This window comes from Cordyceps militaris (assembly GCF_000225605.1).
Source record: "Cordyceps militaris CM01 unplaced genomic scaffold CCM_S00003, whole genome shotgun sequence".
Taxonomy (NCBI): domain Eukaryota; kingdom Fungi; phylum Ascomycota; class Sordariomycetes; order Hypocreales; family Cordycipitaceae; genus Cordyceps; species Cordyceps militaris.
In genome coordinates this window covers 2,201,534-2,227,160 of record NW_006271971.1, presented here as the reverse complement: position 1 = coordinate 2,227,160, position 25,627 = coordinate 2,201,534, and the positions used below count along the sequence as shown (strand labels likewise).

At 55.5% G+C, this 25,627-nt stretch overlaps 12 protein-coding genes across 12 annotated transcripts; 5 read left to right on the top strand and 7 right to left on the bottom strand.

Moving 5' to 3' along the window:
* Positions 1–11: 11 nt before the first annotated feature.
* CCM_04311 (gamma-tubulin complex component GCP6) lies at positions 12–2,935 on the top strand (the record flags this gene model as incomplete). The annotated part of the gene is made up of 2 exons (XM_006669459.1): positions 12–132; positions 192–2,935. The coding sequence occupies 2 exons, from the start codon at positions 12–14 to the stop codon at positions 2,933–2,935; spliced, it is 2,865 nt and encodes a 954-aa protein (XP_006669522.1).
* A 228-nt stretch (positions 2,936–3,163) lies between these two features.
* CCM_04310 (alanyl-tRNA synthetase) lies at positions 3,164–4,018 on the bottom strand (the record flags this gene model as incomplete). The annotated part of the gene is made up of 1 exon (XM_006669458.1): positions 3,164–4,018. The coding sequence occupies one exon, from the start codon at positions 4,016–4,018 to the stop codon at positions 3,164–3,166; it is 855 nt and encodes a 284-aa protein (XP_006669521.1).
* Positions 4,019–4,336: 318 nt separating this feature from the next.
* CCM_04309 (uncharacterized protein) lies at positions 4,337–5,386 on the bottom strand (the record flags this gene model as incomplete). The annotated part of the gene is made up of 4 exons (XM_006669457.1): positions 4,337–4,568; positions 4,692–4,978; positions 5,057–5,243; positions 5,310–5,386. The coding sequence occupies 4 exons, from the start codon at positions 5,384–5,386 to the stop codon at positions 4,337–4,339; spliced, it is 783 nt and encodes a 260-aa protein (XP_006669520.1).
* A 1,259-nt stretch (positions 5,387–6,645) lies between these two features.
* On the top strand, positions 6,646–8,337 carry CCM_04308 (DASH complex, subunit Ask1; the record flags this gene model as incomplete). Its single annotated transcript, XM_006669456.1, has 3 exons — positions 6,646–6,903; positions 6,960–7,935; positions 8,261–8,337. The coding sequence occupies 3 exons, from the start codon at positions 6,646–6,648 to the stop codon at positions 8,335–8,337; spliced, it is 1,311 nt and encodes a 436-aa protein (XP_006669519.1).
* A 3,020-nt stretch (positions 8,338–11,357) lies between these two features.
* Positions 11,358–12,696, bottom strand: CCM_04307 (oryzin precursor; the record flags this gene model as incomplete). Its single annotated transcript, XM_006669455.1, has 4 exons — positions 11,358–11,546; positions 11,608–12,120; positions 12,184–12,369; positions 12,436–12,696. 4 exons carry the CDS (start codon positions 12,694–12,696, stop codon positions 11,358–11,360), a joined length of 1,149 nt encoding a protein of 382 aa, XP_006669518.1.
* Positions 12,697–14,280: 1,584 nt separating this feature from the next.
* CCM_04306 (esterase, putative) lies at positions 14,281–15,683 on the bottom strand (the record flags this gene model as incomplete). The annotated part of the gene is made up of 4 exons (XM_006669454.1): positions 14,281–14,421; positions 14,480–15,182; positions 15,258–15,522; positions 15,584–15,683. 4 exons carry the CDS (start codon positions 15,681–15,683, stop codon positions 14,281–14,283), a joined length of 1,209 nt encoding a protein of 402 aa, XP_006669517.1.
* Positions 15,684–15,967: 284 nt separating this feature from the next.
* Positions 15,968–17,536, bottom strand: CCM_04305 (nucleoside transporter, putative; the record flags this gene model as incomplete). Its single annotated transcript, XM_006669453.1, has 1 exon — positions 15,968–17,536. The coding sequence occupies one exon, from the start codon at positions 17,534–17,536 to the stop codon at positions 15,968–15,970; it is 1,569 nt and encodes a 522-aa protein (XP_006669516.1).
* Positions 17,537–18,361: 825 nt separating this feature from the next.
* CCM_04304 (uncharacterized protein) lies at positions 18,362–19,147 on the top strand (the record flags this gene model as incomplete). Its single annotated transcript, XM_006669452.1, has 1 exon — positions 18,362–19,147. The coding sequence occupies one exon, from the start codon at positions 18,362–18,364 to the stop codon at positions 19,145–19,147; it is 786 nt and encodes a 261-aa protein (XP_006669515.1).
* A 290-nt stretch (positions 19,148–19,437) lies between these two features.
* Positions 19,438–20,183, bottom strand: CCM_04303 (oxidoreductase, short chain dehydrogenase/reductase family; the record flags this gene model as incomplete). Its single annotated transcript, XM_006669451.1, has 2 exons — positions 19,438–20,078; positions 20,150–20,183. The coding sequence occupies 2 exons, from the start codon at positions 20,181–20,183 to the stop codon at positions 19,438–19,440; spliced, it is 675 nt and encodes a 224-aa protein (XP_006669514.1).
* A 431-nt stretch (positions 20,184–20,614) lies between these two features.
* CCM_04302 (oxidoreductase, short chain dehydrogenase/reductase family) lies at positions 20,615–21,510 on the top strand (the record flags this gene model as incomplete). Its single annotated transcript, XM_006669450.1, has 4 exons — positions 20,615–20,651; positions 20,711–21,030; positions 21,061–21,369; positions 21,421–21,510. 4 exons carry the CDS (start codon positions 20,615–20,617, stop codon positions 21,508–21,510), a joined length of 756 nt encoding a protein of 251 aa, XP_006669513.1.
* Positions 21,511–21,624: 114 nt separating this feature from the next.
* CCM_04301 (uncharacterized protein) lies at positions 21,625–22,122 on the bottom strand (the record flags this gene model as incomplete). The annotated part of the gene is made up of 1 exon (XM_006669449.1): positions 21,625–22,122. One exon carries the CDS (start codon positions 22,120–22,122, stop codon positions 21,625–21,627), a length of 498 nt encoding a protein of 165 aa, XP_006669512.1.
* Positions 22,123–23,906: 1,784 nt separating this feature from the next.
* Positions 23,907–25,457, top strand: CCM_04300 (low affinity iron transporter, putative; the record flags this gene model as incomplete). The annotated part of the gene is made up of 1 exon (XM_006669448.1): positions 23,907–25,457. One exon carries the CDS (start codon positions 23,907–23,909, stop codon positions 25,455–25,457), a length of 1,551 nt encoding a protein of 516 aa, XP_006669511.1.
* Between the last annotated feature and the right edge of the window lie 170 nt (positions 25,458–25,627).

Below are 25,627 nucleotides of genomic sequence, written 5' to 3'. Positions count from 1 at the left end.
AAGCGACGGCCATGGCTGGCGAAGAGAGCAAGGCGAATCTATTCGCAGTACCGGACTTCTGGCAGAGGTCGAAATGGCTCCAAGACCTCGCAACGGATCCCGAGGCCGACTTTTTCTCTCTGCACAAAAATGGTATGCGCTTCGTTGAAATAAATCTATAAAAATATGTGCTAAATTATACATCTTGTAAGACGATCCCGATGCGACAACCAACGGCTCCTTTGCGGCTGTTGCGCCAGTCCTTGCCGATTCGCATGGACTGTTTAAAGCGCCAGTGTTCGAAGCCCCAGATCCTGTTGAGCAAGAAACACCAGTCGATGAAATGAGCACAGCTAGCGAGTCGATAGCCGATACATCATTCGAAGTAGACGCGTGGATGGACCTCGACGAAGCTGTTCCTGCGCCTCCCGCGCACCGAACCTGGGATGCCTTTGAAAGAGGGACGACAGTGCCGCATGAGCCGTTATTCTTCAGCGAAGCTGGAGCTTCTACTTATGACGCTTTGCTCTCATGGCCTACGGATCCCCTGAATCTTCAGAACACAGATGTCCCCGTTGTGCAAACAAAGGCATATTTTTCTGCGCTGCTGTCTCTCGCGCTCGGCAGGCAATCTGTGCTCTTTGTTCGAAACCACCCCCAAAAGACATTTGAGCCTGCGTTGCCAAAGTTTCGAATATCAGGTTACTCCCGTCAGGTATTGGTTGGCGTCGAGGAAGAATGCCTAATCTGCGGGACGCGAATACTGGACTTGCGCTCGTTCATTCAAAGTTCATACACAGCCGAAGCTAGCCCATGCCGAGTGGCTCTCGCGAGCGCTGTCAACCACATCTTGCAGGTCGTGCACAAATACATCACTGTGGACAAAGTGCAGCCTCAGTCACTGCTTCAACTGCATACGTCAATAGCTTGTCTGGCAGCGATAGTGAAGCCGCTAGTTAGGCTGAATGCGCAGCTACGACCGGATATGCGCGACCACGACATACTTTCTGCTGTCTTCCATCACGCGTCTCTGGCAGACGCTGAAAGTCTATATATCCGTGATATGATGCGAGAAATCCTGCAGCGCGTGTCAAGCCCTTGGATCGAGTTCTTGCAGGAGTGGATTGGGACCAAGGCGGAGCAAGGCATCCCGCTGACCAAATCCGATCTTGGAGCAAGGAAATGGTTTATCAAAGTTGACAAGGAGATCTACGTGGACGATTTTGGGCGGCAAGTTGAGGACGTTGACTTTCGCCTCGATCGCTCGCGCATGCCATCATTCTTACCCGATGATGTTGCACAGTCGATATTTGAGACTGGCAAGAATCTACGATTTATCAAGAGTCACCACCCTCAACATATATTAGCCAATACCCAGTTTACCGTGTTGCAGAACCCACCAGAGATAAGATGGTTATTTGACTGGAATGATGTTTCCCAAGTCGAACGCCGAATAAAGGAATTCGGGGAGAGGATGGCGACAGCTGTCAGTGATGGTCGGGCGGGAAATGCTACTGAGATGGGCTTGCCACTCTATGATTCCTCACACAAGACACAAGATTACGAATTAACATTCTTCGGGGTTAACGAAAAAGAAATAGAGGAGCGTATAGAAGCATCGATGCGACGTTTGAAAGAGCCACTGAAAGACGAGACCGCTCACGACTCGCTTTCAACGATTGTCCGTCGCCAACTTCACCAGGGCTTCTCTAATAGCTCGGGAAGCAGTCTCACGCCCCATTGGTCCCTGCTCCCGCTACTCTCGTTTGGAGCAATGGTATCAGCACAGGCGCACTCCATAAACCAAGAGCAAATGAGACTCCTCTTTGCCAATCACGATCTTCTCGGGCACTTTCGCCTATATAGGGACTTTCATATGCTTGGAAGTGGTCTATTTTGTACCAGGCTCTCACAAGCACTGTTCAGCCCGGATCTTGAGTCTGCAGAGAGACAGGCAGGTGTTGCTAGACAGGGCGGCGTCATGGGACTCCGCCTTGGCGGCCGCGACACCTGGCCGCCTGCTAGCTCAGAATTGCGGCTGGCATTGATGGGCATTTTATCTGATGCGTACTTTGACAAACTGCCCAAGTCGTCCAGCAGGCTCGGCAGAGATGGCGACAGACTTCCTGGAGACTTGAGCTTTGCCGTTCGGGATCTCTCAGAAGAAGAGATACAACAATGCATGAACCCAGACTCGTTGGAGGCGATGGATTTCTTGTGTTTGCAATACACAACACCGCCAGCTTTGAGCAGCGTCGTTACCCCCGTCGTCCTGTTGCAGTATGACCGCATTTTCCGGTTACTCCTGCGCGTCTTACGACTGATGTACGTCGTCGATGAGCTATTCCGGCAAACACTTTGGACCAACCGAGTTTACGGATATGAGCTGTCGGACGACGAATATCGCTTTGCCCGCGAGGCTCGCATTTTCGTCTCAAGTGTGGCCGGCTACTTTCTCGACACCGCCATCTCGATTCCTTGGCGAGCTTTTGAGGGTCGTCTGGGCCAGATTCAGGCGGCTTTGGCACTCGCTCGCAACGACGCCGTCACCAAGCAACCCCCAAGTCCGCTTCAGCTGCAACAGCTCCACACCAAACTCTTGCACACCATCATGAGCGGGCTGTTTCTGCGTAAGAGACAACAACCTATACTGAATCTGTTGGAAGACATCTTCAACGGCATTTTGGAGTATGCCAAGGTCGCCAAAGCCAGTGACTCGGGCGCAGCGCCACAGAGTCAGGCGGAAGCGAGACAGCCGTCGGAGCTTTACCATGAGTTTAAGCAAAAAGTGCAAATCTTCATCACAGTCTGCCGCAGTATAGCCGAGAAGGCCAAATCAGAGTCAAAGACCAAAGATGGCGGTGATGGGTTGTTCGCCTCGGTCGGAGTTGGTGATGAGGGCATTGTTGCTCAGTTACTATCCAAGCTTGATCTGGATAATTATTATGTGAAATAGCACATGATGTAACGGCTTTACGATTTAATGATGGCCTTGAATTGTTCATTTAATTGCTTGATCCAGCGTTGACTTTGCTTGTAGACCAGGTTCATATTTACAACGTATCTAATCTATCTATCATGATGCATATCTAGCTCCTTGCGCATTTTCTAACTCGAAATCTATCATCGAAATCAAGACGCCAGTGACCTTTCCCTTTCAGCTCGTCGTAGGACATATCTATATTCAAGGTTTCACGGCATAGCTCACGCGGCTAATACCCTTGCTTCTTGTAATTTTGCGCACCGTCGTCTCCCCGCACAGATCCGTGGTGTCGACGTGCGTGCCGCCACACGGATACACCTCTGCGCCGACAATCTTGACGACGCGAAACTTGGTCTCGCCCGGCGCCAGGAAGCTGCTGTCCGGGATGAGCCGGGACAGGCCGGCGCGCTGAAAGTCGCCGGCGTCCCAAAAATCAATCTCGACGGGCATGGCCCGGGCAATGTACTCGTCGACCTGTTTCTGGATGGCGGGCTTCCACGCGCCGTCAATGGTGCCGCGAAACTCGCAGCCTGCGCTATCCGGAAAGTGCGAGGCCTTGAGCTCGTCAAAACCCTCGACCTTGTCCATGACCAGGTGGCGGACGGCGGCGCCGAGGACGTGGCCGGCCGTGTGCAGGCGCGAGTAGAAGACGCGCTTCTCGGCGTCAATGGCCTGCTCAACAGCCGCGCCGGGCTGTTGGAAGCCAGCGGCCGCGGCGGCGGAGGCAAAGCGGCCCACGTGCAGCACCTGGCCGTCGTTGACAAGGTCCATGCGGACGGCGCGGACCTCGAAGGATGGTGGTGCCGACGAAGCGTCGCCGTTGGTGGCGGCGCCGGCGCTCATGGTGCCCTGGTCCGAGGGCTGGCCGCCGCCTTGCGGGTGGAAGATTGTCTCGGCCGTGACGACGACGTGGTCCTCGTCGCTGCCATCCTTGAAAAGCTGCCGATTGGCCTCTTCGAGAGCTGAGTACGGGCGGGTCGAGACTATCGACGTCTTGAGGCGAAATAGCTTTGCATTATGGTGGAACGCGAGATGTGTGCGCGCTGCAGCTGCCATTGTGTATTTCCCACTTGAACAATTATAATCGTGTCAGATGAAAGAGACTCGAGAGCCATGTGTTACATTTTATAAATATTGCGCTCCAACGTTTGTGGGGGGTCATCAATCGCGCCTTTACGCCCTACAGATCACTATTAGAACGCCGCTAATTAGGAAACTTCTGGAAGGTTGATCAAGAACAGCGAACTTGACGCCTGTATCTGCACGTAGAAATTAGAGCTGCATGGCATTGAATCGCCCTATAAAATCGTCCTGATGAGTTTGGAAGATCAGGCTATTTGTAAAAGAAATAATTTGGAAAACTTGTGCACTTCCCTATCTCTGCTTGGTGTAGTACCATGCGCCAATCGCAATGGCAGAGACAACAACTGAACCAACGACTTTATATGCAGTGGCGGCGAGGCGGCCACCGATGAATCCGCCCAGCAACTTGTCAAATTCAGCTGGAGCATTGCCACGGGGGTATCTCTCCTTGGGGATAGGAACACCCAGGAAGGGACAGATTTCCTCCCAGCCAAATCCGTCTTCCAGCTTGACATCCAGCAGCCTGTTTTTGGGCACGCGTTGTCGGATCAACTCGCCACTAATTGTCCGAGGACAACCACGTCAGCTGCTAGTCGCCTTGATGTTTTGTTGGGACACTGCATGTTGTGGGCAATTGTGTACTTACTCCTTGACATAGTCAGCCTGCGCTAGAGACATACCAGCACGGAGTCCTCGGCCGTGAAAAATGACTTGCCAAAACGTTTCATTCAAGTCTGTAAACATGGCAATTTGGTTGTCGAGTCTGTAGACCACGTTCAGAGGGAAGCTGTGGCAGGCCTTGGTGACAGTTGTCACCAGGTGACCTAGGGACTTGTCCCAGGCACCCAAGTCACGCTCGGTGAGGATGAACATTGCATCGGGATAATATTCGATAAACTCCTCCACAAAATAAGAAGGAATCTCTACAACAGTCTGTTTGTGGGTAACTATTAGCTCATGACGTCCTCGGATACTGTGCAGGCTGCACATTCGCAAAGATGGGGAACATACATCGTAGTTGGCCAACCACTTGTCAAAGTCGGCTTTGTCGTAAGGCTTGCCTTCGCCCAGGTATTTGTTGCGCAGAGCTTCATTTAAGAGGCTCATGTGCGTGTATCCATTCATGACGCATTCATACATGTGGTAGGGCTTATAGCCGAGCATCTGGAAGCACTGGTACATGGAGAAAGTGCCCGTACTGAGGAAGAGGAGAGCAGAGTCAATAAAAGTGTTTATATAAGAGTTGGTTCGAAGTGAAATTTACCGGCTCTTGCTCAACACGATGAGCTTCTTGTCTAGTATCTTGTCCGGCTGGGGAAGTCTGTCAATGAGACGCGACATGTTGGCGGCTAGGAGTGGAATTGCTCGTTGGTCTGTGATTGTGCTCTGTAGTTTAAGAAGTGCGGCATACATGCCATTTAAATATAGTCCGGAAACTGTCCTTGTAAATAGAAGGAGGTAGCTAGTCCGTCGATCCAGAAACATTCACGCCTCGCTCAGCTCAATGGCCCACCAGGCTCTGCCACGATGGCGCTCTTTAGAGCTGGTACATCCAGGCTTAGCCTACGTGGTGCGCCAGCTCGCCCGTCAGAAATCAGTGGGTATGGACAAGTAAGATTATAGTTGGCAAAACAAGTCTGAATTCTACCTATTACTGGGCGAGAGCCCTTGGCGACCGCGTCTCCGGGCGTGGTAGCCTTATAGGGGCGACGGCCCGGCCGAGAGTCCGTGGGGTAAAATAGTTCGTTTAATGGAAACACAGGGCAGTCATCTTCACTGCAACTAAATGATAGGTTCGAATTGGGGAAGGACTGACAAGCCATAGCTCAGCCCGAGTCAAAGGTGCTTACTTACATCCGTTTCCGTATGGGGCGCTACGAGTAGTGGCGGGCCTAGGCTTGTTTTTGTACCAGGGAAGTTGACGTAGATTTCAAATAGCCATGTGAGACAAGCACTTTACTAGAGCCCCTAATTTGGAAGATTTGGTGAAATTGCTTGAAGACCTGACGATGCATCATGTCTAGTCATAGGTCTCGGCATGTGATGGAAGCAAGCGGGCAGGGAGTAGAATTGTAGGCCCAGTAACTTAGTAGTGACGGTTGGGAGTGTGCCCTCGCCAGTCTTAAGTTACGACTAGGCTCTATTCGGCACCATAAGTGCCAATCATGAAAACTTGTGGCTTGTGGAATGGCACGTCACGGTGGCTTGGCCAGTAAGTTTCCGATTGGAACAGGCCGGACGTTTTTGGCCCAATCATACTCAGCAATCTTTCCCTCATTACAATACTGCCGAAGAAAAAATAATGAAAGAAGAAATAACTGACTTTATTGCTAAACCAGCAACTCTAATTCCGAAGAGCAGTCATAACTAATACTTTGCCAATGGCCGGCTGTTGGCCGATAGAATAGTGGGGGCGGGGTAACTGGAGGCTTAAAACGTCGTCGTTGCAGGAACGCGACCGACGCGTCTCCGCACTTTGACGACGGGCAATCCAGACAGCCCATCGGCGCGCTTCGGAGCACTTGGCTGTTCGAATCAATGCTGCTTGTCCATCTCGGGTCCGTTAATAACAAAAAACATTTATTATTGTTGCACCAAAAATGTCTAGGCCAAGCGTTGCGGCGCGAACCTTTTCGCAGACGGAGGAGCTGGAACGCTTGGAGCAGTCCATCACCCTCACTCTACAAGGTAAACTTGTGCAGTTCCTATGCACCGAGCCGACGAGGAGACTGTTGTCTAATAAGATTGCAGAAATCGATCACAACTTTAGCAAAGCGCACAGAATCGTCACGACCAGCATCTTGCCAGTGGTGGAGCAGTATGGCGAAAACTCGAACGCCATTTGGGAGGCATCCAAGGTACGACGGCGCATGACACGCTGCAGACAGAACCAACGGCTTCTAACTACTTCAAGTTTTGGAAGCAATTCTTCGAGGCATCTGCCAATGTTTCCCTGTCCGGATACGAAGAACTTGCCAACGACGAGTCGACTGTCATGGAGGAGAGCACTGCGATACGAGAAGACGGAGACGCCGCCGATGACGCGCTCGAAGCCGAGAATACCACATCCAGCCGTCAACACGACCACAAACCGGTCGAGGATGACGATGACGAGTCGATGCTAGATGATGCTGAGCTAGCAGGAAGCACACCACGGCCCGGAACGTCCAAATTTTCCAAAGCGCACAGGGTATCCATGGAGTCCCCTTATGAGGCCATGCGCCGCGAGATGAAGCATGAGGAAGACGGCGACACGTCGGTTCTCGACGAGGAGGAGGACTCGTCCCTCCTGTTTGCGCAACAGACGGCCCGTCTGCCAGACGTGACCTTGACGCCCAAGGCGCTGCTGGACCAGCGCAACATGGATCCATCCACCGGCGGCAAGGACCCCCTCCTGCACCGCGTGCTGGACAAGAACTACAGGATACAAGCCACCCCGCACAAGCCGGCCGCCAAGGGCACGCCAGTGCGCGGGGCCGCCGCGGCGACCGCCCAGCGGGAGAGAACGGCGGCGTGGCAAGACTCGCCGGCGTCATCGCCCGAGATGGCGATTCCCCAGCTGCGCAGCGAAGCCTTCATGTCGCCGTACAAGTCCTCTGCCGCCCCCGGCCGCGCCGCCGCAGCAGGGCCCAGCTCGGGCGCCGAGCGTCGACGACAGCGGTTCACGCCGGCGGCGTCGTCGCACGGGCCGAGAACACCGGGCGTCAGCGTGCAGACGCCCATGAGTAGGAAGACGAGACAGGCACTCGCGGATGGGTCCCTCAAGGGCAAGCAAAAATACGAAATCGACTGGGAAAGTGACGAAGATGATGATGACCTGTACGGCGGCATGAGTCCACCCAAGACGATACAGTTTGCGCTACCACCATCGAAGCTATTACAAACACCAGGTATGTCGCTCCTCCTCTCGGAAGATTTTTCTCGCTTGCCATGAATTTTCTTGCATTTTCATCTTTTCTCGGCTCTGGGTGTACATGCGTCACGCTGAAATCCACTTTGGCTTGGCGATTTGCATGCAGGTCCTACCACGCCACGCATGGAGTCACTTTCTTTTTTTTTTACGTACAAGCTCGACACGAAGGCTGTCTCAAGGATGACCCATACCCATCGGACGAGCAATCAAGTATTTTTGAAATCGTACACGTGCTAATAAAGAATGGTGTGCAGCTCGAGAAGCTAGTAGGCGAATAGTGGACGATATCCTAACGGATGCAGGGGCGAACCCGGCGTCGTCCGAGTACAGCCCGACGATGGTGAAGATGAATGAGGATATATTAAACGACAGTTTCTAGGGTTAGTGAGATTACATGTATATATGAATTCGTGACGTGACAAGATATGCCATGCCGTCTACGTGATGTAACGCAGTTCGATGTAGGGCGCCGTGGTCAAATCCGGAACATGGAGGTGTAACTGTTACCCATATAGACAAAGCAGTGAATGTGCTAGCCCGGTAATAAAGTCACGAGAAGGAGCCTGAACGATGTTTTTTTTTTAACAGATTTGTATTAATATCTAGAGCTCAAAGCCAATCTTTGCAGCTAGTGTCTAGGATCTGGCATCCCAGGTCAATGTAACAAGTGGACTTCGACTTTTGTTGTAGAAAGCAAAAGGGAAATCATGTATATAGCCAGCTTGGGCTCGATTGGTTTCTAAATTTAGAATGAGAGAATAGAGAACATCCCAGCAAGTGTCTTCGATTAAGAAGGGAATTCACCACTCATATATGTGTGAGTGTGAAATAGCAAAAAACTCCAATGCCATGTGTATCCAGTAAGAGCGAGCAAGCGGCGGCCGTGAAGCAGGAAGCTCCTTGCTTCTGCCGATTCATTATATGGTGTAAGTCGTAAATGGGTCATCAATGGAAAGAAATAACGGCGGTGTTGGATTCAGAAATCACTGTTTTACAGGATGTTTGAAACGCCGGCGACACCGCGGTTCTTGCCAAAGCTGGCCATGCCGAAGAGGGACGACTTGCGGCGCTTCTCGCTGGAATAGGCGGCGTGGGCAACGATATCGGGAGAGACGACGGAGCTCTTGCGGGAGGTGAGGAGGCTCTTTTGGGAGGCAAGCGAGCTCTTGCGGGATGTGAGTGGGGTGGACGACGAGGTTGAGGAGCGGCGGCTCTCTTCCTGAAGGACGGCGACCTGGGCCTTGCGGTCGGTGCTGTAGAGGATGCCCTGGAGGATAGGGTTGACATGCTGGCGGTCGGCGAGGCTGACGCTTCCGAGACCGTTGGCGAACTGAGCAGCAGACATGATGATGTTGTGGGGTGGTGGTTGGTGGTGGTTGGACGTTGGAGATGTCGTTTGTTGTAAGAGGGTTTGTGTAAGTGGAAGTTGAAGTAGTTGGGAAGCGGTTGTGGAGTTGCTTTGTTGTACTGTGATGAGTGAGGGGGGAGAGGAGTCGATATGTGGGAGGAACTGGGCTCTTATGTAGACAGTGGACAAGACGAAGTTTCATTCCTACCAGTATATACATTCGGCTTTTGCGTCGGGCTGTTGCGGCCAGCCGAAAAGACGAGACCCGGATGTCGTATGTGGACTCTAATAGTTAGTTACAACTGTATGTACCTCGTTTGGCCTGCGATCCAGAATGGGTCGCCGTGTCCCCACTATGTACGGACAGGGAGGGAAATAAAAAAATGGCAAAAAAAAAACAAATTTAGTACATTTCCGACGGCCGTCCGGGAGCAGCACCCGGAACAAGGTACCGGGACGCGGTGGATTCGGTGGGAGCGGTGTGGTGGTGTGTGACTGTGCTGCCTGTGACTCACGACGCAAGGCTGAGCTGAGGCAGGCACTAGTTGACGGGCAAGCCACAATACTAGCGATGGAGGAATGAATAGCCTGGAGCTGGTGGAAGCTTGTCTATGGTGGCGGTCTTGAGCCAACCAAGTGTGGTAAAGGAACTGAATAATATGTGAAAGGCCACGCACGCCCGGTGACAAGGCCAGCGTGCGTAGGCGTGCATCTATACACGCTGCCAACACTAACAGGAACGTGGTCCCGAGAGCATCGTGCCTCGTTTGCCTCGTTTGCTAGCTTTCTCGAACCGCAAACAGCGTAGCGTGCCGTGGCCCATGAGCGCACACGCACGCATCCTCACACAGCTCGTTATAGTGGCGCCTAGTTACGTGACTGGCGACGACAGAGACGACGGGACGAAGCCAGCCGTTGGGCTTGGGCCGGAACAAAGAGGGCTCGACAGGGCTGAAGGGAGCTGCCCTTGTTATCCCAGGAGAAACTCCTGCCAGCCCGAAAGGGTTGATGCTCATTTTCAGGCAACACTTTTCTAGACTCTGCTGCCTGGCACCATCTGGCCACTCATAGTTATTTCCGTAGCGGAGTATATGCGTTAATACTGCCTGAACCTTACAACTAGCGACTCTAACTATTTTACAAGGCTTGCGTAGGGCGCGTCACGAGGCTGCTGTGCGTCACCGGTTCAGGGCGAGCTCGTCTATTCAGCCTCGAATACATGCCCTCGCAAGCCGTGTCATTTCCTTGCGGAGCTTACGCGAAGCAAATCGATAGCCTTGTTTGAATTGGGCGAGCTCATTTTGACCATGCATTGGGTAACTGTATGATGGCATTGCTGTCGCGTCGTACATGCTGAGGTTTGTCAGTCTGAAGACTGACCGGCGCAAGCCGCTACAACGTCCAGTGGACTTGATTTTCGCTCGATTTTGTCGCAAAAATAGTCAAACCATGTTATGATGCAGCGGTACAGGGATGGCGAAGTGGGCAGCGGGACTACAAATTTTCTTGTTCAATCGTGTGGCTGGTCCCAATTATGTGGACTCGATGGCACCATGGTTTTACAATGATTTCAGACAAGGAGATTTATGCTTGGTTTGCTGGGAAAATGGTGAAAAGAATTCGCGTATGGTGTGGACAATGGTGTCGGCGCGGGACGTCGTGGAAACTGGGATGCAAGCCCGGAGGTTTGGCACTCGCAGCAGCTCAAACGAAGAATGAAAGAAATTGCTCGATGCACTGCCACGTTGGAACAAGTTGTCGACGACGGTCGCTACGGGAAACCTGGGCTTTGTGGCTGGTCAGCGTACAATACAAGATGCAGTCATAGTCAGCGCCATGAACCAGTCATACTTATTGATTGGCGCCATGGCTATGGCCAAACAGTACTAAATCGGTCATCTGGGTTGACCAGCTAAGACCAGGATAATTGCCGAATACAAATAGATAATTGCTGAATCGTTTTATATGTGCCTAACTAATAGCTAGCGATCAGGTCGGTAAAGTGCCCATTCGTTGTAAGCCGGGAGGGCAGCCGGCTGCGCGACCATTCATCAGTCGGTGGCGCCGTTAAAGGCCAGGTAGTTTTGAGTACCCTCTGGAACGTCAGAAAGCACCTTCTTGGTGGAAAGAGTCTGAATACGAGAGCAGACTTCCCCGGCCTTGACATGATGGAGCGACAGGAGATAGGCTCCAAGACCAGCAATGTGTGGAGTGGCCGCCGATGTGCCAGAGAGAAGTTTCTGCAGTAAACAAATCAGTTTAGAAAACCAGTCAAACAGCACAGTGTCAGCAAAAACTCACGGCTTGGCCGTCGTTCCAGGTAGAGAGAATGTCAGAACCAGGGGCGAAAATGCCGACGACACTGCCAAAGTTGGAAAAGGGAGAGCGACGGTCCTCCGAGTCGGTGGCACCGACGGCACAGATGGACGGCGCCGAGGCGGGCGAGAAAGTGTTGGCATCCGCGTTGCTGTTGCCGGCTGCCGCGGCAACAAAGCAACCTGAAGACTGCAGGCGTGTGGCAGCCTCGTTGAGGGTAGCCGAGTAGCCGCTGCCGAAAGACATGTTCACAACGACGCCCGAGGGGCAGTCTCGCCAGTGCCGATCCGAGGCGACAAACTCGATGCCGGCGATGACGGTGCTGATAAGGCCCGTTCCGTCGTCGCTGAGTACCTTGACGCCGAAGATGGACACCTTCTTGGCCACACCATACGTGCTAGAGCCAATGATGCCAGCGCAGTGCGTTCCGTGGCCGTTGCCATCTTGCGTCTCGTCGCCGGCAAACGTCTTGATTTGCTGGGCACGTTGCCCAAAGTCCTATAGAGCCTCGGTCATTAACCGTCTTGTCAAAGATGCACGAGCCGGGATACGTGAGCTTACAGGGTGCTTGTCAAAGATGCCTGTGTCAATGACATAGGCGCAAACACCCCGGCCAGCGCTCCTGTGGTAGATGTACGAGGTGTTGCCGCGCTGACGGTGCGAGATGCGAGCAAGACCCCAGGGAGCGTCGCGCTGCTCAATCATGGTGTTGATGCTGACGATGGCATCCTGTTCAATGTACTCGACCTATTTGCCTTGTCAGAATATTTCATGGCAAGTCTCCCAAGCATGCCTAGACGAAGAGGTACTTGCATCAGGATCCCGACGGAGGCTCTCAACCTGGTCCTGGGTGAGACTGGCTGAGAATCCCTTGATGACGTTTTCGTAGACATGATCGGTTTTGGCCACCTTGGATTGAACATCCTGGATGCTGACTGCCGCGCTGTCTTTGAACTTGACAATGTACTTGCCATCAACGCCCTGCGAGCCGCGGGCCTGGATGAGAGGAGCTGGGTCAACCACAGGGCCTGCAATGGCTAGAGGGAGAACTGCTGCGATGATGGATAGACGCATTGTGACAGACGGTAAAGAAGTGACAAGGGCGGTGGATGGAAAGGCTACTTGCTGCATGGAGAAGAAGTTCGGTTTCACGGGGAGTCAATGGCTATTTATCATTCCAGGAGTGCACTGCCGTCTTGATGCGGTTGATGCAGCTAAGCGCTCAGTGTTCTTCGGCAAGTCGGCATACTGCCTGTCAAGGCCCGAGCAAGACGTTGTTTCTCACCATTTCCAGCCATGATGCAGAGGCTGACGTGCAGAAGCAGGCATGAATGCGCTGCGAGGTTGTACTAGGTAGGTTAGTTTGCGAACAGAGGTGATGGAACCTGGAAGACCCGGAGTGGCATCTCTCGGATAGTACATGCCAGGGGCGTTAAACGGGTGCCATTCTCCAGACCCGAGATAGATGGCGTCAATCCCTGGGCTCTCTTGATACTTCTGTCAAGATTGTCTAGTTACTCTCCTCGGAGTAGACCCGCGATTTTCGCTCAGATGAGGCTTTCCTCAACCCTCAACGCGGGTGAGACATTGATCCTGCTGAGCCGCACCCGTTGCACAGGAAACTGCCGCCCACCACCTTCTAAACAGGGAACCAATGGGCCGTTTGTGCTCGCACGAGCCAAATTGAGACTTGGGTAGCAGTAAATGTCTTGAAGATTGAGGCGGTTGGGCCTCGGCGGGCAGCGCTGTTCATTCATCTCGTGATCGACACGGCCGGGTGATGAGTCAATGTGCCTTCCCTCGACATCTAATCTATACTATACCGCAGTTATCAGCGCAGCAAAGCATGGCGGACTGGGGTACGGCTGCCGAACCATTCGAGATGAGCAATTGCTAGGTTCGGAAAGGCCTCGACGACATGGCAAGCAAGCAAAACGACACAATTCTCTATTTGTCAAAATGATTCCAAGATTCGAGGCCCAAGGCACTATCCGTACTCTTTTCGTTTCAGCCCAGACGCAATAATGATGCAGGTGTCGTTCAGCCGATGTACGCTTACATCAAGGTGTGGCAGGCCCAACGGCGTCAATAGTTGCCTGAGAAACGAGAGCAGAACAAGACGGCTACAAATTACTTGATGCTAGCATCTTGGTGCAGACAGCAAGCGGGATGAGGCAGACCCTACCAAAGAGATGTCTCGGATGGTGCTTGTGTTGTTGGCAGGACGTCTGCAAATTTGCACTCTGCATGAAGCGCAACCTCGTGGCTACCGCACTGCTGCCTTTGCTGCATTCCCCAGAGCTTCCGTGCCGTTGTGCATGATGCCGCTGTGAGACAGGGTCTTGCTGAAAATAGTTATGCACGCGAGGTGACTCTCTGTTTCCTCTTGGGATATGCTTTGCCAGGGTTTGATGCCAGCCATGTGTTATTTTTATGCTGGACCTCACCGACGGAGAGGTTGGCCCAGAGGCGCCCATGTGTAGCCTCGGTGTAGGTAAGCTGTGGAATTTAAATGTGTCTACAGAGTTCGCTCGTACATGAGTACCATCTATATACATCAACTCTTCTTTAGCCCAACGCGAACGCACGACGTACCATATCCAGCTGAAGCGGCCGCAAAGTCTGCGCGATATTTACTTGCATATTGGTCCTCCTCCTCTACATCTTGCTCTTTGCGGAAGCCAGTGCCTCGTACGTCGCCAATTCTAGTTCGTCATACAGTTTCGCCACGACCGGATCGCCGTTGGGACGAATATTGACGACGAGCACAGCCGCAATTCCCGTCTTGGGGTCAATCCACTGTACATAATTAGCGATTCCTTCCTCAAGGACAATTTAGGCATTTTTTGGTACGTACCCAGCGGCAGTTGTGCATGCCGCTCCAGGCCATGCTGCCCGCTCGTCGCTTGCCGGGGACGTCGACCAGGTTCAGCAGGCCGCCGAGGCCATGGTTGAGCGGGATCGGATCGCCGGTAAACTCGGGCGCAAACGTATCGTGGACCGAGGGGTGAAAGGCCAGGACCTGGAGGTAGGCGGCCGTGGCGTCGTCGAGCTGGGGCGTGAGCATCTCGCGAAAGGTGTCGCTCCGGAGCGCCGTGCCGGCGAGCAGGCCGCGCAGGAACGAGGCGTAGTCGCTCGCCGTGGTGAAGAGGCCGCCGCCGCCGCTGTCGACCTCGTGGTCCGTCGGCATCACCCAGGAGGCGGCGTCGGCGAGCGCGCCCGTCTTGGGGTCGCGGGTGGCGGCGCGCACGGTGCGCGCCGCCGTCTGCGGGAGCTGCGCGCGGCGGAACCCCGAGTCGGTCATGCCGAGCGGGCGGAAGATGCGCTCGCCCATGTAGTCGTTGAGCGTGCGGCCCGTCACGGCCTCGAGCGCGAGGCCGGCCCAGTCGGTGCCGACGCCGTACCCCCACGACGTCCCCGGCGGGAAGCGCAGCGGCGTCGACACCTCCTCGCGCGACCAGCTCATGCGCCAGACCGGACGCTTCTGCTGCCGCGACCACTTGAGGAGCGTCGGGTCGGCAAACTCGTAGCTGAAGCCGGACGTGTGCGTGAGAAGTTGTCTATGCGGGGGTTCGGGTTAGAGATGAAAGCCTCAAAGACGCTGTTTCTTGCGGTGGCAGGAGGCGCGTGTATACCGTAGGGTGATGGGGTCCTTGTTCTCCTCCATGACGGGCTTGTCATTCTCGTCAAAGTCGACCAGGATCGGCACCTCGGCGAAGTAGGGGACGACGGGGCGCAAGTCCTGGTCCAGCGTGAGCTTGCCATCCTCTACCAGCTGAAGGAGCGAAGTCGCTGTGAGAAGCTTGGTGAGAGAGGCCACCCAGGTGAAGGATCGGTCTGTGAAGGGGGGCGCCGAGGTGTCGGCGGCGATGCGCCCGGAAGACCCCGAGTAGACGACGCCTAACGACAGCTGTTAGTTTCTTCTTTTTCTGCTCCAATGCATGGTTGAGCCCCCAGTCACCATTGCGGTCCGTGACAACAAAGGAAGCGCCGTAGACCTTGTCCTTGGTGTCTTGACCCTCGGCAGCGTACTTGTACAGGACGCGGTCGATCTTGTCCATGGCTGAGATTCGTCGATGAGATTTGGACGACTAAGAGCGACTTAATCAAGATGGCCGTCTCATGAAAAATATAAGAGAAAAATATAAGAGAAAAATATAAGAGACGAGTTGACAGTGGTAGCGTTAGATTCTGGGGTATAAAGTGCCTCGGCTACTCCACAACGCCACCAAGGCGGACCGGAATCCGGGATTCAACAAATGCCGTTCCTAGCAGCATCGCGACTCAATATTATCTATGCAGAATAGTTCATTTCTCTCATCAAGGAACATACAAAACGCAGTTACTACCTGCCAAAGTGCTTCCGCTCCCAGTACCGCGCCGGGGGATAACTCACGACAGTCACAACAAAGGTGAGTTGAACCGCGACATCACCGCCCGAGTCTCCGATTAGTCTGGCCAGCGGCCCAGTGAACCAAACCTGGCTCATACCCATACACCAAGCCACAACACCAAGCCCAAAGGATACCGAGGCGCCAATTCCGATGGGGAGTCGGCTCGGCGTATTCCACCCGTCCAGGTCGTAGTTGTGGAAGCTGCCCTTGCGGAAGATGTAGTGCTCTTGGAGAATAATGACAATATACGAAGTGCATCCGTAGCCTAGTAAAGAGAGAAAAGTTTGAAGATACTGGTTGAGCTCCTCCCGTCCTCCGAGGGCGAGCCCGAGTATGCAGACCAACGAGAGGAGCATCCAGAGAAGGCGTGGCACGAGAGAAAAGGGTCGCGAGATTTGCTGAAACGACAGCGCCGCGCTATACATTCCAATGACATTGTTGTTGATGCCGGATAGCACAAGAAGGGCAAGAAGGAAGTTGGCGAAGCCGCGAGGATAGAGCGAGTCCCGGATCACATACCCTAGACCTTTCTGGTAGGCAGCATCCCAGTCGGGTCGGATATTGAGCGCCGAGGAGACGACGCAGCCCGCGACCATGCCAATCGACGTGGGAATGGCGATGCCAAACGTCGTCATGAAGAAGACCTTTGTGCGGCTGACGTCGGCATGATAGTGCACGTAGTAGTCGCTGGCGACGGTGGCCCAGGACGCGCTGGAGCCGTACACGACGGCGACGAGGTTGAGCACGCCGGCGGCCAGGTTAGCGCCGGTCGCCGTCGCCGGCGTCTTGCTGTCGGCATACCGGCCCGTCTCGGCAAACATGATGACGAAGATGACGAAGAAGACGACCCAGGCGTAGCGCTCGTAGACGAGGATGGCGTTGAGCCCCAGGGCGGAGATGAGCCAGGCGACGACGGCGAGGATGACGATGCCGAGCACGAGCGAGACGCGGCCGTCGGACACGGCCGTCAGCGCCAGGCCGCCGGTGATGCACGACACGGCGGCCCAGCCGAGCTGCTGGACGCAGTTGAGCACGGCGAGGACCTTGCTCGGCCACCAGCCAAAGGCGAAGCGCGACACGCTCATCTGGCGCAGCCCGGTGGCGGCGCCAAACGTGGCGGCGGCGCCGACGACGGCCCCGCCGAGCAGCGAGACGAGCACCGTCACGAGCAGCGCCTGCCGCAGGTCCAGCCCGAACGCGCGCCCGAGGAAGCCCGTCGCGAAGCACGACGTGTTCATTGTGCCGCTCGCCCACAGCAGCGCCATGGACAGCTGCGCGTGCCACGGCACGTGGCGCTGCCGGTCCTCGGCCCGCTTGCGCGACACCGCGTCTGACTCGATCCCGAGCGTGCGGTCCATCCGGCTCTCGAGCTGCCGGAGGCGGCCGAGTAGCCCGGCGGTCGCGGAGGCGGGGCCGGGCGTGGCTGAGCCACCCGCGGGTTCGTCCGAGAGCTTGGTGTCGCTGGAGGAGGCGCTGGGGTCGTCGAGGGAGGCTCCGGGGCCGATTTCTAGATCCGCCATTTTGTTGTTGTTGGCTGATTCTTCGCTGTCCACCGTACACTGGGTGATGGATGGCGATGGGTTGCACAGCAGGACAGGGGCGGGGAAACATTTCGCGTGATGCGGCTATCTAGCTAGGGGAGACATCCCAGTCGGACTTTATCTCCGTCGCCGAAGACGGAACGGCAACATACATGAGCTGCATGCATAGCTCGTTGTCAGCTCCCTGCTGTGAGTGTGAGTGATAAGACGATGAGGCTGATGGGTGCTGCCAAGCGTCGTCGTCTAGCTGCATCGGTGGAGGCGCCTCTGCGGGCCAGATGCCGATCCAATACTCCGTATCTGTGATTGTGCCACACACCCACTAACTACATTTATAGTAGGTAATTGAGGAGTAAGTTATATATGTCCTCCCTGGCCATTTATTCCGGGCGCAGCTGAAGCTTCTCGGTCGCGAAACAGGCCGTCCTGCTGCCAACCCATGACTGAAAGCGACCAGTCCCAGATCCAAGAGGCGATGACGGTCACAACCAAATAGCAAGTGATGATGAAAGAAAGAATCGAGGCTGAAGGGTCTGAGGATCCATCTCCGGGCGACAACTGGGAGCTTGGCCCGCCCGGCCCCTGCACAGCCCGGCAATGACCCCCATCACGAACTAAGAAAACAACTAGTCTGCCTTGATCAGACCTTATTGCGCCACTTACGAAAGTCGATACAAGGCGTGAGTAAGCTCACCAGCTGCACTGGTTGAATCCCTCTAAATGCAGCAAGTCCCCTCGAGGCAAGGAAGGGCACACACGCAGCACTTTACAAAATTATACAACTCTTCATACACTCTTCACAACATGGGTCTCTTCTCATCCATAAGATCCAAGGCAGGCATGTCCAAGTCGGAGAGCGGCTGGAACTCGGAGTCTTCCGCCGATGAAAAAGACAGCCACGGCGCCGGCACTTTCCTCGCGACCAGCAACCTCGACGTGCACGCGCTCGGCTACGACACCAACCAGGCGCTCACCGGCAAGACACTCGAAAACATTGCCGTCCGCCGCGTCGAGTCAGGCGAGACGGAGTACGTCTCGATGCGGCAAAAGAAGAGCTCCAACTCGTGCGCGCTGGTCCGGCCCTCGGACCCGGACCGCACGCTCATCTCCACCATCTACCGCTTCGGCCCCGGCCGGCACCCCACGATGCGCCTGGTGCCCGCCAACGCCCGCGTCTCCGTCGACGCCGCCCTGCTCGACAAGAGCGTGCCGGGCGCGGCCGTCGACGTCAGGAGCCGCTCCTTTGTCTCGCGCGCCCAGGTCCTGGACACGCCGCGCGGTGCGTTCCAGTGGCGCTACGGCAGCCGCGAGGAGCGCAAGGCGTGCCGTGCCGACTCCCTCCTCGTCATGGAGCGCGTGGGCGGTGGCCGCGTCGCGCAGCTGGTTCGGAATGAGGAGCTCCGCACGCCAGGCACGGTGAGGGACTCGGGCGGCAACGGCGGCCGCTTGATGATGGACCTGCACGAGTGGGAGAAGGCCGACAAGGGGAGCGTCGCCGAGGTCGAGGCTTTTGTCGTCGCGGGCTGCTTGTTGATGCTCAAGAGGGAGGCGGACCGCTTCATCGATAATACTATCGCCGCCGTGGTATGATGCGATGGAGCTGAGGGTTTCTTATCGACTACGTTGGCATGAAATAAAGGATGTATAAGTACAAGTCATTTTGAAGTCAAATGGCACGAACTCAGTCTACTAGTTATATAATCGAGTATATAATTGTACCTACTATGACTTCTTCTGACTCTGCGCTTGGTTACGTTCAGCGCTACAACACTACCAAGGGCGTCTCTTCTGTTCAGCCAGTACACTATTGCATGCTCTTCAACACGTAACGTAGACTCTGGATTTATTTTATCCATATATTCACTCCGAAAAGGCTATGGCTAGATGGTGAGCTCATTTGCAAAACACGACAAGGGCTGCGTGTACAGGTGCCAAAGCGTCTCCGCGACCCGGGCATCCCGATCGGTGCCTGCAAGCCTCTTGCTCTCCGCCGCCTCGCCCTTGTTGAATTTCAGATGCGCGACATGGATGTACTTCTTCCCGTACTCCCTTCCGAGGCTGCGGCTCAGCGCGACGAGCGCGTTCTCGACGATCCTGTCGCTCCTCGACGTGGCAGCGCAGCCGACGTACAGCAGCGTCGCGGGGAACTCGGCCGAGCCGCCGCCGTAGGTCAGCAGCGGCATCACGGCCTGCGAAAAGGCGTACGCGCTCGCAATCTGCGCCGACGTGGCCGCGCGGAACTGCGCGGCCGTCTGCGCGAGAAACGGCACCTGCGCCTCGGCGCGCACCTGGAAGACGGCGGCGGCGCACTGCCGGCCAAAGTGGGCCGACGCGGCGCCGACAGAGGCCTTGACGGACTCGGGAGAGGAAAGGTCCGTCTCCAAGAGAATGGCTTCGCTGCCGGCATCGTGGGCGGCCTTGACGGCGGCCTGGAGGTCGTGGTGAGGTGCGCAGAGAAGGGCAACGGGGTGGTGAGGTGCGAACTGAAGCACGATTTGGCGGGTTACTTCATCTTGGCCTGCTGTGGTGGTTATTTAGTAAACAGAAAAAGGAATGAAAAAATATTGAAATTGCCGGAAGGAGTGGTCATACCGGCAGCAAACACGACCACAAATGGCTGCGACATGACAAGCTGTCAATTTCGTTTGGTTTTATATCCCGTTTTTTCTGAATAATGCGTGTTGATGCACTGCGATGTAGTAGCCGTGATGTTCTCCCGGGAGAGTAGACGGGGTTGGTGGTGGTGAATGTGAGGAACGTTGCTGGGAAAAGAGATGGCCAGACTATTACTTGGCTGATGATGGTCTACAATATGTAGACGGATATTGTCCACGACGTTGCGGTGTACGGATATGATGACAGCATCATGCCTGCTTGACCTCGGTCAACGGCCCGGAAGGCGGGCGGAGTTGCGGAGGCCGTGCGCGGGGCAGATGCACGGAGCTGATTTGGCTAGCATCGCCGACCGAGCCTTGTTCTCCAGACCAAGTCCATGCTCTTATACAATCGCGTTTGCACATCTTGTTTACCGGGCAGCTCATTATCCATATCAGAAACATGACTTCAGAACCATATGCCATCATTGCAGGAATTGGTGAGCCTCCGTCTGCATCTCTTTTGTCGCTTTCGCTTTTCTATACTAACCCGGGCAAGGTGCCGGCACCGGCGCCGCCGTCGCGAGGCGCTTCGCCAGACAGTATCCCGTGGCGCTTCTTGCTCGCTCCACCGATTTCGCCAAAAAGCTAGCCGCAGAGATTGAGGCCGACGGCGGCACGGCCGTGAGCTACAAGGCCGACGTCGCCGACGAGGAGGACCTGGGGCGCGTGTTTGGCGAGATTCAAGAGCGCTTCGGAACGACCTGCGCCGCGGCCATCTTCAACGCGAGCAGCCGGCCGTTTCCGAAGCCGTTTCTGTGGCAGTCACAGAGCGACGTCGACTATGCCCTCAGCATTAAGAGCCGCCCCCTCCGCAATGTATCTTGAGGAATCATGGCTGACGAGCAGCAACACAGAGACGGGGCCTATCATTTCGCCAAGCTGGGGCTGCCGCTCCTCATCGGCTCGACCGGGCATGACTTTGTGCCGACGTTGCTGTATACCGGCGCAACGGCGGGCGTCAAGGCCAACGCGTGGATGCAGCCCTTTGCCGTGTCCAAGCACTCGTTGCGTGCGCTGGTCTTGGCGCTGGCCGACGAGTTTGCGCCGCAGGGTGTGCACGTCGCGCATGCCATTATTGATGGGGTGATTCGCATGCCGTTGACCCGGATACTGAAGCCGCTCTCATCGTGGCATGCCAAGCTGGACCCTGATGCGGTACGTCTATTGTGTGGTCCTTTGTGCCTTGGTGCTGACGCCAGAGTGTAGATTGCAGAGAGCTACTGGCATCTGCACGAACAACCTCTGGCCTACATGACAACCGAGATTGCCTTGCGGCCATTCTGCGAGACGTGGTAGATGATGGAACGTTGTAACGGTCCGGGGTACATGGGCCTTAGCCTTTTCATATTGTATTATTCAATTGGGAAGATGATACTATTATTAAAATCCCTAAAACTCTCATAATACCAACTAGTTGAATGCTTTTCCAGCGCGCCAAATCAGCTTCAGGCAAAGGACGTTGGCCGTCCACCAGAGGACCGGTCTAAGCGATGCGCCAAGCAGCGACGCGCTCAGCACATAGTTGCCCACATAGGCGATCCGTGCCAGAGTATACATCAAGCCGACGTAGTTGATGTCTGCGGCCGGGATACCGGCCACCTTGGCAAGGATCAGCGCAGCGGCCAAGACGGGGAGGTGATCCAGCGAGTTGGCGTGCGCGGCCTCATTGCGCCTGAGCATGTCGAGGTGGCTCTGCGTGAGGTGGCCTTCGAGAACGGCGCGCGGGCCGAAGCGGGCGAGGTCGTCGCGCGGCGAGACGTGGTTGTCGATGCCGAACCATACTTTGAGGATACGGGCGCTGCTGAGGGTGTGCGACAGCAGGATGTTGGCGATGAGGTACTCGGCGAGCATGAACTTGGGGTCGCCGTTGGCGGCCGAGAGGCCAAAGAGGGTGGAAATAGAGGACATGGTGGCTTGGAGGTGAGAGTAGTATTGGGCTTCTTTGGATGTATTCACGAGAAGGCGTCCATGTATTATGTACCAGTCAGGCGGCAATGGCACCGATGCCGAGCGGCGACCCGACTGGGCATCGGACATCAAGTGTCACCGTGCCGGCTCTTCAGCTACGGGTCATAAGCCATGAACGCGTACGACGTGTGCCTGCCTAATGTTTTGAGGGTAATGTTTAGTATAGTGAAGGACCTGCGATCTTGGCTTTTTTCTTCTTCAACATTGGCCAAGAGTCACTTCTCGCCCAAGGGTGAGAGACTGGATATCACCCCATTTAGCTCGATCTGGCAAGATCTGCTTCATGAAGCTCAGCCAGGGAATTCATTGTAATAAGACTTGAACAAGATTGTATTATAGCTGCTGAATAACAAGCATGACCTGTGTGGTGTGAAGGATGCGCCCGGGCTGACTCCACCCATGCAGAGGACGAGAGCTTTATTGTCTTCTAGAATACTGGTCCAAGTTTCCAATCACCATTACAAGACGGTTGCAACACATGTGGAATACGATCGGATGTTGCCCACTAACCACGCAAAGTGAGGGAACCGAGATAGTGGCAGTCGTTCCCAAGCTGATTGCAACCGCGTCTGCACGTCAACATCGTCCTATACATGTTCCCAACATGACCAGTAATATCTAGTTACAAGAAGAGAAAAAAAAAACCACCCTTCCGGGCGTTCAACGGCACCATGTGGAGTCACCGGCGGCTTCCGAGACGAGAACCCTTGGTCTGCCCCAGCCTCGAAGCAGTCAGACCATCAAACAATAATACTCTGACCTGCCTCTGACCCAGCTGGAAATATTGGCCCCAGCGATCTGCAACACAAGATTGGCCAAAAGGACCGTAGGGTCTAGCGCTGCCGTCTGGCTAGCTGTCGTCGGCTCGGGCACAGCCACCATGTTCGGTGAGCGATTTTCACGTCAATTTGGTGGCTCATTCCCCTTTTCAGACGGCCTCCGCTGCTTCTTTTGCCTGTAGACGGGGCAAAGAAATAATGAGGAAATAATAATAATAAAACTAGTGCCAGAAGTTGGCGTACTCGAGTATGCCGCGTATCCGGCCGTCGCTCTGCCAGCCGTACCACGTACCAGTACAATGAATGAACAAGCCAGAAGGGCCAGACACGGGCGGTGAAAATTCTGGCTCGAGGAAAAATTTGCAGTCGGCTCCGACGCAGGGTTCTATCCACATGTAGAAGCAAAATGTACTCTGCCGTATCGGTACTGCATATATATTGCATCGCCGCCTCCGACGGTTGCGGCCGCCGAAGCCTGTCCCTGTCACTTACACCAGCTTCGCCGACATTGTTGATAACCCGCCCATCTTCCGTCTTCACTTGACACTTTACACGTACCATTCTACACTCTAGCAGCCAGAAGCTGCTAATCTATAACGCTGGCGACCTCTACTCTCTCTCTCCGTCGTGCACACATCGGCACGGCAATCTTCCCACCTGCGGAAGAGCTCTGGCCTCCTTAAGAGTCAGGTATACATGCGAGCCTTGCAGAAAAAGACAAGAGCCTTGATTTCTAAGAGTTTGATTCTGCAGCTACTTTTCGATGAAAACTCCTTCTTTCGCCAAACCTAGCCGCGGTGCCTGGATCGCGTTGTGCCCAGCCTAAGAAGCCCACGACCGAGTCCAAGACGGACGGACAGTGCAGCATCTCAGACGCCACGAGAAATAAATACAGAAAAGTCCAAAGAAAATCAGGTTCTATTGAGGAAAAGCCCAACAGTCAATATGGGAAAGATCTACAACTGGCTTGCCGCCCCTGGCAAAAAGGGCCCCATCGCAGATGCCGCTCCAACCCAAATCGTGGCTCGCCTTCCCGGCAGCGATTCCTGCAATGACAAGACGGCGCTGGCCGAAGTCACCGAGGTCCTTTCCAAGGAGGACGACTCGGTGCATAACGTGACTGGCTACGTGGACAAGCAAAAGGACGGCCGTCTCGACCGCTGGCTCGACTGGGTCGTCTGGGCCTCGGGCTCGGAGCCCGTCTTCCTCTTCATCGTGGCCGGCCTGCTGGCGTGGGCCCTCGTGGGCATCCAGTACGGCGAGACGGACTCGTGGGCCGTCATGATCTCGGACATCCAGGCCATCCTCAGCTACCTCTTTGACTCGCTGCTCGTGCGCCAGCAGCTCAACGGCTACGACAAGATGATCCGGCTGACGGCGAGCCTGCGCTCCCGCAGCGTCAGCCACCAGCGCATGCTGCGCACCGTGCAGGCCCGCGGCCAGGGCCTGCCGCGCGACGACGCCGCCGCCGCCGCCGAGCTGGAGCGGCGGTTCCGGCAGACGCGCGCCGACGCGGGCCTGCCGCAGGAGAGCTGGCTGGGCCGTCTGTCGACGCGCGCCTCAGACGTCATGGGCCACTTTGCCACGCTCTGCTTCTACTGGGTCGGCATCTTTGTCTGGCTCGGCTTCGGCCACTACTGCGGCTGGAGCGACCGCTGGCAGCTGTACATCAACTCGGCCACGTCGGCGCTCATGGTGCTCGTCTTCGCCTTCCTGGCCAACATCCGCGAGCGCCACGCGCTCTTCACCAACCGCTGGCTGGGGCTGCTCTTCGAGGCCGACTCGACGGTCGAGCGGCGCCTGCGGCTGCTCACGGGCGACGACGCGCCGAACGAGGTCGTCGAGGTGCCGGCGCCGACCATGAGCCACCTGCAGCGCGCCATCTTCTACTACGCCGACTTTGTCGGCACGCTGACGGGCGTGGCCATCCTCGTCGCCGTCATCGTCGTCTGGGTCGCCATCGGGCCCGCCATGGGCTTCAGCTCCAACTGGTGGCTGCTCATCGGCACCTACGCCGGCCTCATCGGCCTCAACGACGGCTTCGTCCTGCGCAACCTGCAGCACGAGCTCGAGCGCTACGAGAACGACGCCTTTGCCGAGGCCAGCTTCGCCGACCTGGCCGTGCTGGACGACGCCGGCGTCGCCGACCCGGCCGCCGACGCTGCCCGGCCCGCCTTGTCGCTGAGCTCGCGCCTGTCGGAGCGCATGGGCACCTTCTTCTCCCACGAGTACGTCGTCATGGCCGATGTTGTTCTCATCATCGGTCTGGTCATTGGTGCGAGTGCCATGCGCTGGACCGTCACGGGCCAGCTACTGTGCAATGTGCCTCCCAGCCTGATTGAGACCTTCATCATGCTGATTCTGATTACGGGACACAACCTGGGCGAGGTTCGCCGCAGGGAAAGCATCGAAAAGATGTATTTGCGCAGGCTCAAGGTACTCACCTACGTCGACATGGTCGGGGACAGAACCGGCGACAAGGCAGAGGGCGCTTAGACAAGTCCCTTTCCGGACTTGACTGTACGCTTCCATCAGGATAGATTGCATTTCGGTTTCAACAGCCAGGGCCATATCGGACGGAATGACTCGCTTTCAATAATCGAGCCTGGAATTTATATGAATGGATAAAAGTTTTTGGAATTGTAGATGCTTGGATGGCCACGTAG